Source organism: Corvus brachyrhynchos, unplaced genomic scaffold, assembly GCF_000691975.1.
Source record: "Corvus brachyrhynchos isolate BGI_N302 unplaced genomic scaffold, ASM69197v1 scaffold87, whole genome shotgun sequence".
In the NCBI taxonomy this organism is placed as follows: Eukaryota; Metazoa; Chordata; class Aves; order Passeriformes; family Corvidae; genus Corvus; species Corvus brachyrhynchos.
In genome coordinates this window covers 1,185,005-1,196,371 of record NW_008239767.1, presented here as the reverse complement: position 1 = coordinate 1,196,371, position 11,367 = coordinate 1,185,005, and the positions used below count along the sequence as shown (strand labels likewise).

Sequence of the window (11,367 nt, the reverse complement as noted above, 5' to 3'; positions counted from 1 at the left end):
TATCTTGACCAAGCCACTACTTAAATGTAAATGTACTTTACATTTTTTTACTGTGATTATAAGGGAGCTTATTAGTGTATGACCAACTGTGCCTTGGAGTCAGAAAGTAGTAAATACCAACGGTTCTCTGTACAAAGTGGCATGTGCTGCATAGAAGAATTAATTAGGACCAGCTGGAATGAATTATTGTACTTAAAGGTCATTATTTGTTTTTGTCCTTTAATATCCAATAATTTTCTTATGCATTTGTGTAACAATCTGGGGGGAAAAGATTAAACCAGTAGTGCATCAAAAATACTGTATTCTTTCTCAAATGCTTTGTTTGCTCTTTGATATAATAGGTGAAATACTACAGACACTTGGCACCTGATCACTTGCTTCAAATATGCCATCGACTTGGACCACTTCTAGAGCAAGAAATTCCACAAAGTGTCCCTGGAGTGCAGACATTATTAGGGGCTGGCAGACAGTCTTTGCTTCGTACAAACAAAAGTATGAAAATTTCACGAGAATTTTGAGAGTTCTTGATATTTTATACCTTTCCTGTGGTTTTGCATGAAAAAACCCATTTGCCTACATTTTTTGGTGTGATTTTTAACAAACAGGTTGCAAACATGTTGTATGGAAGGGATCTGCTCTTGCTGCACTACATTGTGGAAGGCCTCCAGAGTCCCCTGTAAATTATGGCAGTCCACCTAGTATAGGTAAGTCAATTTTATTCTGGCACTGCCATTGTAATACCTAACTCTCAAGGTGATTGATTATTGTGATGAAGAGAGCTAAGTAGTAGTTCTGTTTATATTTATCCTTGTTAGTGCCACATACCTTACCTTTAGTGTTTTTATTAAGATGCTGTGTTGCCGTATTTATTCTAAAATTTTCTCTGAAGCTAATTTTGTCTTTGAAGTATAAAATTGAATAAAATATATTTAAACAATGAATACATACAAACAAAACTCTTTCTTAAAGATGTAATAAGGCTGCCAGTAGATAAATAATTAGTATTATAGGGCAGCAAGGCCTACACCCATTGTTAGGAAGAGTGAGTCATGTAGACTGGTAATGATTTCCTTTGGAAAAATTTGAGTCTTGTAGAAGTTATTCTTTTTGCTCCCTGGTCCATTCACTAATTTTGTAGCTGTCCTTTAGCTTGCTCTGCTGTGCTGTATCATGAAGCATGCATGTGCTGTCTGTACTGTTGAAAAACTGAAAGCTGGAGGTCAGAGGTATTCCAGCTTTTATTTTTAAGCTCTCACATGGTCACTGAAATGTTTGTTGGCTTTCATGGTTTAAGAGCAAAGATACATGTTTGTTTAGTTGCTAGAAGGATCAAGACGTGTGATATTTTAGAAGATTCTTTAAGGAGCACCCTTTTTCTTTTTTTCATGAATAGAAAAATGAGCAGAATCACTTGAATCTTTTAATTTTTCTCTATTGATGTCCAGTGAAGGGGGGATGATTAAGACCAAACTGTCTGTGTGGATTACACCAGAAAATGAGTGGGTTTTTTTACCAAAATGGTAGGTGCAGATAGATGTGCAGTGTTGGATGAGAGTGGCCAGAGAATATCCAGTTGATTGGCTCTGGATCAGGTGCAGCTGCTGCTGCAAAGACAAAGGTTCCGGTCTTGGAAAAAAAAGAAAAGACTGCAGATGTATTGAGAAACTAATATGTAACAATGTATATGAAAAAATAGATATACATATACTATATATAGTATCACAGTATAAATATTCAGCCAGATGCTATTAGGAACAGAGACTTTTTTAATGTGATAACTTGCCGTGGCAATTTTTCAATCTCTAGACTCCTTTTGGAGGCTTTTGGTAGCCTCTAAGTTTTTAATGAATTTAAATAGGTACACATAACATATATAAAATATAAAATCGAGAGAGGTTAATTTGGGCTATTTATTTTTTTTCTTATGTTGAAGGAACTCAAAATCAAATCTCAAAATACACACCATTACACTTTATCCATAGAATTATAGTTCTCTCCCAACAGCTGAAGCAGAACCATGCTACAGCTAAACTCTTAGGTTCATTCAGTACAGCCAATTTTGACTTGGTTGATGGCAGAGTATTTAGTGTCCTAGTAGCATTTCCATTTTAAAGCACAAGTTACATGCTCTCCATGATATTTCTGTAGATGCTTGGACTGAAGGATGAGAACACGGTTCTGCTTGCTGTTTAGAGCTGAGTTTTAAGAACCTCCTCAGATGGTATAGGTATTGGTCAGAAGTGGTTCAGTTAAACCCTAATGTAGCACCTGCATCCATTCAATGTGGTTTTGTTTAGAGCCACTAGCTTTGTATTCCTGTAGAGGGCTTTTTCTGTGTTGTGCTCTAGGTGTGTAGGAGAAAATGCTTGTTGCTGGTTAGAAAATTCCCTACTTGAGTGGTTGTGCAATGGCTAGATGATTGTAAACTTGGAAAATCTTGGGCTATTTTTGGAAGGTGACTGTAGGACTGAGCTTTTTAATAGCTAAGATTTCTTTCATGGTTGCTTAGCCTTTCTTGTGAACAAATTTTAAAACATGTTGGAGGAATCAGAATGGTTGAGGACTGTTTTATGTTGTACTGTACCATACACTGTATAGTAGCTGGTGCATACTTTTTAAAGGGAAAAAGATCGGTGTATGATATCCATGGTAGCTGGAGTTGAAAGAAAGCTGTAGAGCTGCTGTGGTAGTGAAATGAAATGTTAAGAAAAATAACTTTCAGACTCTTTTTAGAGTAGAACAAGTCAGGCTTTCTAAATAAATGTTATTTTATTGAACCTTTTGCAGAGCACTGAATGTTAGCAAAATTACAGTTATTTCAAATACCACTTTTTTCATGACCAGTAATTTCCTTTTCCAAACATTCATATAAGTGCTGGTACCTGAATGTTTTCAACTGTGAAGTGTATTTGGATTTTTGGGATATTTGGTTCAGAGCTGTATGTTAAAGAATTTGCTTTTGATTTATCTTATTCTATCTACTCTGATCTCTCAATGAAACCATGAACTGGAATGACACTTCTTTTATAAATTGAATTAGAATTTTTTTTTCTGTTTCCTTAAATAACTTCCAGTTTTCCCCTGGAAAGAATGCATTTTATGTAAAAAAAATATATTAGAACCTATTATTTTTCAGGCTATATGTATTTCAGGTAGATAATCCACTAATGTTTGAGGAACAGAAACAAAGACACTTAAATTCTTCTGTGTTGTGCAGGAAAACTTAACTTACATTTCAGTGAATGTACAAAGTTGGTAATTCATTTCCTAGCCTGATGAATCAATGGGTGTATGATGCTGATGGGGTATTATTTAGAATTATTTTGTGTATGTTGTGCCAGCTGCCTTGTAGGTAACTGGTTTATACACAATTAAAATAGATTTGCACAAATACATATTTCCCCTGAAAACTACAGAATATCTGTAGAACATGATGAAGAGGAGCAAAACTTGAATATGGAGTAGTCTTTGTCCAGTTGCTCTCACTTGTGCAATATATCTTATAAAAAAGTTGCTGAAATGCTTAATTAAGAACAAAAGCAGCTAGGTCATGTGCTAATTTATTTTGTTAAAGGTCTCATTTTCTTGGATGCAGAAAGAGAAAAAGAACTCTTTTTCAGTAATTTTTGGGAACTGCTGAAAAAGGAACAAACCTAAGCATAAACCTTTGAGATCTTTGAGTTCAGAACTCTTGGGAAAGCTGACCACTCAGGTGTGAGGACCTGAATGAGACTGGCTGTTTGCCCCAAACAATGAAGATTTTTTTTTTCTGACCAGAAAAAATATATGCCTTTCAAAACTAATATTTCATGATTTTACAGAGTAATCAACCTCAAGAAAATTCTGAGGCATTTTACACTTTTTTCACTTTGTTTATTAAGTGATGCTGGTGTTTTGGCTGTAAAGAGAATGCCAGGTTCTGAAAGCAGTGTAAATGTCTATTTTTAGAAATACAATAAATACTTTAGGCCTAACTAGCTTATGAGTACTGCGTGCAACTCTATTATTCTGTTAATTATAGGAAAAAAATAAAGGAAAAGACTGCATTTATATTAAAAGATCTGTGTAAAAGTAACATCTTGTTACACATGTTTATTCAAGTCTAGAGTGAATTATACTTAAGTATAATAAGACTTGTTAGTATGCAAGAATAAATGAGCTATAGAAGTCTTATGGAACTTTGAGTAAAATACCAATGGAACTATATAGTGAAAGTAAGTGGGTTATTACTGAAGTCAGGGCAGTTTGGAAATGTTTGAGATTGTGTAGCTTTCATTTGTTGTTGCTTTCTGCCTCTTGAAATATCTCACCTCTTACCACTCTGAATTAGGAAGGGTTGGCAGTTGCTTTCATCAAGCAAATGAATATTATATGTGAAGTTTGAGATGTATATAGAATTTTTGTGTTTCCAGAAATACTCCAGTTAGGATTTGGAATACTTTTACCTTCATGATATGACCAGAGACAAATTCTGGCTTGATAGGATAGCAAGCTTAATCATTTTACTTGGTTAACAGTCATGTCCAAGTCAAGAGACTTGGGATACTGTATAGAGTTCAGAAGCTGAAGAGAAAAATGGTAGGAAGCTAGAAGTCAATTCAAGCTGGGTTTTGTTCTTTTTTTTTTTTTTTGGTCTTGGACATCTTTGAAGAAGCGGGGGGAACAAACTGAATGCTTGATACATTCAGTCTTACTAGCCTGGAGAGTGGAAGGAGCTGTCTAGCAGTCTCTACTATTATTTTTAACAGCTCTGAATCCCATGGTATTCATTAGAGGCCTGCCTAGCCTCTTAAGTTAATGAAACTTGATTCAATAAGGGTAAGAGTTGTAAGTGAATTATATCCTTGGGTTATCCTTCCAGGATTCTTCTGAATCTAGTTCTATTTTTGTGTGAATGGAAGGGGAATGAACTTGGATTCTGGTCTTCAGAACAGAACTTCTATTAGTTAAATACAACTCTAAAAAGGAAGAAAATGAAAGATTGTGTATACATTTAAAAATTTAGCTTATACTTGGTACAAAATTAAATTTGATTTATCACTGACTAGTGGATAAGGCAGATTACTATCCCCCATCTTTACGGCATATTCCATATTCAAGGATAAGACCATGTAAATAAGGAGATAGAATTGATCACTTTGGTAAAATTAGAAAGTGGAAAGAAAACTAAGTGAAAAAAAAAGGACTAATACTGCTATATCAGTCAGACCTCCAAATTTATTTTCCTTTTAACAGATTGCTGTTTTTCTTTGAGCTGCTTGGTCTATTTTGGGTGGGGAATGGGTTAGAAAAGTTCTGAAACTTTGAAGGCATTCATTTGGTGCCCGTTGCATACCTGAGAGGGAGAAAATCTATACTCTTTTGTAAGTTCCACTGAAAACTCCCACCACTTCACTTCCATTGGCTTTGTCTGATTTTTACATTGTTCCATGGGAAACCAAACAAATAAGGTGGTTTTGACTCTTTGAGATGTGTGGTTTTGAGATTAAGGTTGTTGGCAGCAGTGAATTCTGACAGTAGAAGCAAGATTTTAAAAAACAAAATTGCATTTTAGGTTCCTGAGTGACCCTTATTAAAAAAATGAATTTAAACTCTTACATTTAGAGCCTTTGTTTTTTAAATCCCATGTTTTTTACTCTACCTTGCTTGCTTTTTTTTATCTCTGGAAATTAAAGATCCTGAGCAATATTTGGCCCTCCTTTCAAAGGAGGATTAGACTAGGTGATTTTTAGAGGCCATTTACAACTTCAACTATTCCGTGATTCTGCAGTAATGGAAGCTGGAGTTCTTCTGGTATTAAATCTGGTGAGGGATATGAAACAAAACATGAAGAGTTTTTACAGGTCTGTCAGCAGTAGGAGGAACAGTAGGTCCTGCTGCTGAATGGGGCAGGAGACCTGAAGTAGGATGAGAAGGAGACTTTGTAGAACTAAAGATTGGGTCCTCCTCATCTCAGTCCCTGGGCAAGTGATGAAGCAAATATTTCTGGAGGTCAATGTAGGAAAAGACAGGTACATGGTTAAGAGTTGTTGGCATTGATCTGTGAAGGAGAAATTATGCCTGACTAGCCCAATAGCCTTTTAAAGGAGATGAGTGGCTTGGAGATGAGGGGACAATAGTGAATGTTATTTATCCTGAGTTCAGCAAGGCTTTCTGAACAGACTCCCATAACATTCTCAATGGCAAACTGAAAAGATATGGCAGAACTGCTGGGATCAAAGGGCTGTAATCAGCAGAGTTAATTCCAGTGACTGGCACAAAAGCCAGTCACTCACTAGTGGTGTACTCCAGAGGTTGGTGCAAGAGCCAGTATTGTTCAACAGCTTAATTAATAACTTGGATGATGAAGCAAAAAGTTTTGCAAACAGTTGAAATCTAGGAGTAGTGGATGATTGAGGAGGACCTTGACAGGGTGGAGAAATGCATCAACAGGAATCTAATGAAGTGTCACAAAGAGAAGAATGAAGACACAATGTGCCCTTGCACACAAAACCGAATCAGCATCCTGGGTTGCTGGAGGCAGTGCATTGCCATAAGGTCGAGGGGGTTCTTTCCTCTACTCAGTGTAAATAAGATCACACCTGGAGTGCTGGATCCAGCTCCTCAGGAAAAGACATACATGGACTGTCTATAGCTGTTAGCTGGTCTATCAAAGGACCAGGAAAGTGATGAAGGGATTGAAGTATCTGTCATACAAGGAGGAGCCAAGAGACCTGGGATTGTTTAGCCTTGAGAAGAGAAAGTGTGGCACAGGCAGGATGGTGGTGCTAGTATCAATGGTTATAAATACTTGAACTGGAGCATGTGATGAAGATGGAGCCACACTCTTCTTATTGCATCCTGACATGGCAGAGGTCATCAACCAAAACTGAAATAGAGGAACTTCAATTTAAACGTAAGAAAACAGGTTTGGGGGGTGATAAGAGCTCTGGCACAGGTTTCCCAGAGGGATTGTGAAATCTCCATCCTTGGAGATGTTCAAAACTGGACTGGATGCAGCACTGAGCAACCTGTTCTAGCTGACCCTGCTTGAGCAGGGGGCTTGGAATAGATAACCTTTCTAGAGGTTCCTTTCCACCTCAGCCATTCAGTGCTTGGGTGGTAGTAGACCATTTCAGCCTTGGAGGCTGGTGATATTGTATGAATATGAGCCCAGTTACTAAAAACTAGAAGCCACTTAATTTTGTTTGGAACAAGTTAGTAAACAATTGTTAGCAGCTTAAAATGATAAAATTTGTGAAAAAGTTTCAAAATGTCAACAAATTCACAGCTTTCTCTGACACTGGCTTTTACTGATTATTAAATATGAAGAATCCTGATTTTGAAACCAGAATATCATTTGGGAGTAAGTGGTGGTTTATCATACTGTGTTGTGCAACAACCACTTAGCAGCATCTGGTTTTTTTATCTGTTTTCAATTTTACTTATTTATTTTCGAAAGAGGACCTTATGTGTAAGTAGCAGGCGGGCATGTAAAACTAAGTTAATATTAATTTCCTTGGTCAGCCAGGCATTGGGTAGTTTTTTCAAGGTACTGTCCATTTCACAGTGCCCTTCCAGCAAGGAGCATGCAATCTCTCTTCTGTTGTTTTCTTCTTTCCAACCCTTCCCTTTATGTTGGTTGACTCACTAGAAGGCCCAACTAGCGTTCTCTAACCCACCCTGGGATAAAGTATCATCTTCCTTCACTTCCTACACCTATGTAGTTTGTGGCTCCCACTGCAACTGTTTCACTGCTTATACCTTGTCACTCTTCCTGTGATTAACAGCTTTGTTCATGCTTACTCATTTGTGTGAGGCCAAGCAAAGACAGAAAAGTGCTAATATGGCTGAAACGAGAGAGAGATTAGACTTGCAGTCACAGAGGGTTCTAAATTTATTTTTTTTCCAAATGCAGTTAAATTCAAGCTAAATAGGTTAGAGACTTGACAAGTGTTGATGTAGCAACTGTTATAAAACCAAGGGCCTGTAATTTGTGTGAAGGCATTAATATTAACAGTTGGTAATCTTTCTCAGCTTGGACAAGAAAAATCAATTTTGTTTGACTGAAGGAATTTGTGACGTAGCTATTTTTGATTTTTACCTGTACTCTGGAGGAAAAAAATAAATGCTATTGTGCTGGCAGAGTTTGCAGGTGACACATTGGAGGTGTCAGTATTTAAAATAAGTAGTGGGAATTGGTCAGTAAGAGAAATCAGGATAAATCACTTGGCAAAATTGATGAGAGTAAATACAAAGGTAGTTAGATGGAAGGGATATTGAAGAACAATGGTGGATGTGAGAATTCTGTTTTAAATAACCAGAAGATACTCCCCAGTCTGAGAAGTCTTAAAAGTTATGTGCTTATGGATAGTGTCCAAACCTGCAGGAGATTGGTTCTTCCCCTCCCCTCTGCTAATTGCATGAACTTGGTAAAAAATTTCTTCTCAGAGAATGTAAGTTCATAATACTGTGGAGGGATTTCTTTTCATGTCAAATTGCTTTTTAATTCACTTAGTTTTATGTTTAACCAGTGCTGGTATTTTTGTACATTTTAAGTTTTGTTCAAGGCTAAAGAGTAAGACGGATTCCAGTCTTCCCATTTCCAGTGCCACAGTATTACCTTTTATTTCCTCTGGTAGGTTGATTGTTACTGAACAAAGGGTGTTTCACCTCCTGAGTTACTCAGGGATATGTGAAATAGTAGCAAGTTGCCCCTTGGTGATTGGTATCAGCGAGATCATTCTTAGAAATACTGGGTTGGGTTCTGCTAAACTTAGCTTCTTCAGTGTTACCAAAACACTCCCAAACCCAAACAACCTGCCCCCACAAACCCCCTCAAAATTGAAGTTGATCCCAGGTACTTAAGAAGTTTTTTATAAATTCAGGTATATATTAAAAATTACATGCTTATGAGAAGTCATTTATTGTTTTATCCTAAAGAGTCTGCTTGCAGTTTTGTTTCATTGACACAACATCGCTAAAAATTAAACTTTTAGTTAAGCTTTTTTCACTTTTTGTGAGCTATTGCTTAATTTGAAGGCATTGAGAGATCCATTAACCATATCCATCTTACATTAAAAGTAGACAAAAGGCAATTTCTGTGTAGGTTGAGGTTGTGTAAACTCATTTTGTTGGGATGAAGACCTTGATTCTGTTTTTGTGTGTGTACTTGTTTGGTTTCTTTTTTTGTGTGTGTGTGTTTTGTTTACTGAGGGTTTTTTTTTTTTAAATGTAGGATGATTTGTCAGATACCAAAACTAGATTTATCTTGTGCCTGAACTAATCTTGGTTTCCTGCTGTTCTGAAGTAGACCATTGGCAAGGAAAAACTTTGTCAAAAAGCAAATGCAACCACTAGTTTTCTAGTATGAGGGAAGGGTGAAGATATAGTAGAGCCTTAAGACAGCAGTTGTTCCTCGACTAAAAGTGCTTTGTTTTACAGCTAATAATTCCACTCCTTCAAAAAGCTTCTTGAACTAGGAAAACTCCCTTGAATTAGGGCCTGAGGCTAATGGACTTTGCACTTGGTTATAACACAAGAAGCTTGTAGTTCTTACAGAATAGCTACAATCCCACTATAAAAATTGGCAAATCTGGTGTAATTTGACCTGTGCTGGCTCATGCACCACTGCTATGTTGGTCTGGGCCAAACCCAAGAGGTGCGAGCGGTTTGTAGCTGTTGTGCAGTTGATACCAGGGAGCAAGTTTTCCAGGAGCCAGCAGCGCCGTTGTGGCCAAGAAGGCCAGTGGTATCCAGGGATGCTTTAGGAAGACCGTTTCCAGCAGGTCAAGGGAAGTGATCTACTCAATCCTGATGAGGTCAGTCTGGAGTGCTGTGTCCAGTTCTGGGTTCCTCAGCACAAGAGAGACATGGAGGTCTTGGAGTGGATCCAGTGGAGGGCTATGAGGATGGTTAAGGGACTGGAGTGTCTCTCCCTGAGATAAATAGGACAGGCTGAGGGAGATGGGCTTGCTCGTCCTTGAGAAGCAACAACCAAGAGGTGACCATATCAGTGTCTATAGAAGGGAGGGTGCCAAGAGAAATAAGCCAGGCTCTTCTTGGTGGTGCAAAGAAATAGGACAAGAGGCAATGGGTGGAAACTGATGCACAGGAAGTTCCACCTTTGTGGAATTATTCCTTCTGTGAATATGAGGAAGAACTTCCCTGTGTGGGTGACTGTGCACTGGAACAGATTGCCCAGAGAGGTTGTAGAGTCTCCCTCTCCCTTGAATGGAGACATTCAAGAACCATCTAGGTGCAGTCCTGTGCCGCATGTTCTAGGATGACACTGCTTGAGCAGGGAGGTTAGACTGGATGACTGACCGTTGTCCCTTCCAAATTTGCTTTAAATCTTCCAACACCATTCTGTATGTGCATGTTACATTATTTGCCTTGTCACAGTTCTGTAGATTATAAAATGTATCACCATTGCCATTCTTTGGTCTAATGAGGATATGGAGTGTAACTAATGTCTATGTATCCATGCAGAGAAGTATTATACTTTGTTGCTTTATTATTGCATGAGTAGCAGTTTAAAATGAATTACAGTGAACTTTATTTTCTTCACTGACATTCTGGATGAAGATTTCCATTTTGTTGAAGTGAATTCTTGCTCCTGGAACGTGTTAGCTTTTAAACTTGAAAAAAAGGTCTCAAAGCTCTTTGAAACAAAGTTTTGTTAGTCAAAATCAGAAATTTCTGTAAGTTTTAGTAAATTAATTTGTAAATTTTTGTATGGTGGTTTTGTGTGTGTGTTTGTTTAACTGTAGTGGGTAGCAGGATTCTTAAAAAATAAACTGTCTTACAAGTGATGGATAAATGTTTGAGTAGACCTCAAGAAGCAGGTTGCCTTGGAGAAGATTTGAATGTGTGCTGACCTTCAATTAATAGCTATGTGGAAGCTTTCACGCTTTTTGTGTTTGAGGTAGGTTATTCCTTCATGGAAGCTGCCTCAGTACTCCTGAATTTGGGCGCTTAAAGTTGCAAGTTGTATTGCATCTTTGTACCATGCCTTGCATTTCAATACTTTTTCCATGTCTGTATCATAGGCTACTTTTGTACATATTTTTCTCTAACTAGGGCAAAATGAGATCATTACTATAGTAAGCTGTTCATATGTGCAAGTGCTCCAGTGATGAAATAAATTTTCCAACCTTGTCAAGTATCTTAGTTTATGAACGCAATATAAATGTGTCTCTTCTTTTTTCTTTACCCATTTGGTAGTGGATACCCTGTTTTCAAGAAAACTAAATGGAAAATACAGACTTGAACGCCTCGTTCCAACTGCAGTCTATCAACATATGAAGATGCACAAACGAATTTTAGGACATTTATCTTCTGTATACTGTGTAACTTTTGATCGGACTGGCAGGCGAATATTTACTG

At 37.4% G+C, this 11,367-nt stretch overlaps 1 protein-coding gene across 2 annotated transcripts in view; it reads left to right on the top strand.

Moving 5' to 3' along the window:
• The first annotated feature begins 312 nt into the window (after positions 1-312).
• Positions 313-11,367, top strand: part of PHIP (pleckstrin homology domain interacting protein) — a 96,578-nt gene continuing 85,523 nt past the window's right edge. The window contains exons 1-3 of one of the 2 annotated variants that reach the window (XM_017742814.1): positions 313-492; positions 606-704; positions 11,206-11,366. In XM_017742814.1, the coding sequence (XP_017598303.1) occupies positions 11,283-11,366 (84 nt within the window). In that variant the 5' untranslated portion in view covers positions 313-492; positions 606-704; positions 11,206-11,282. The remainder of the gene's footprint in view (positions 493-605; positions 705-11,205; position 11,367) is intronic. The other variant, XM_017742813.1, reaches the window with a different exon arrangement.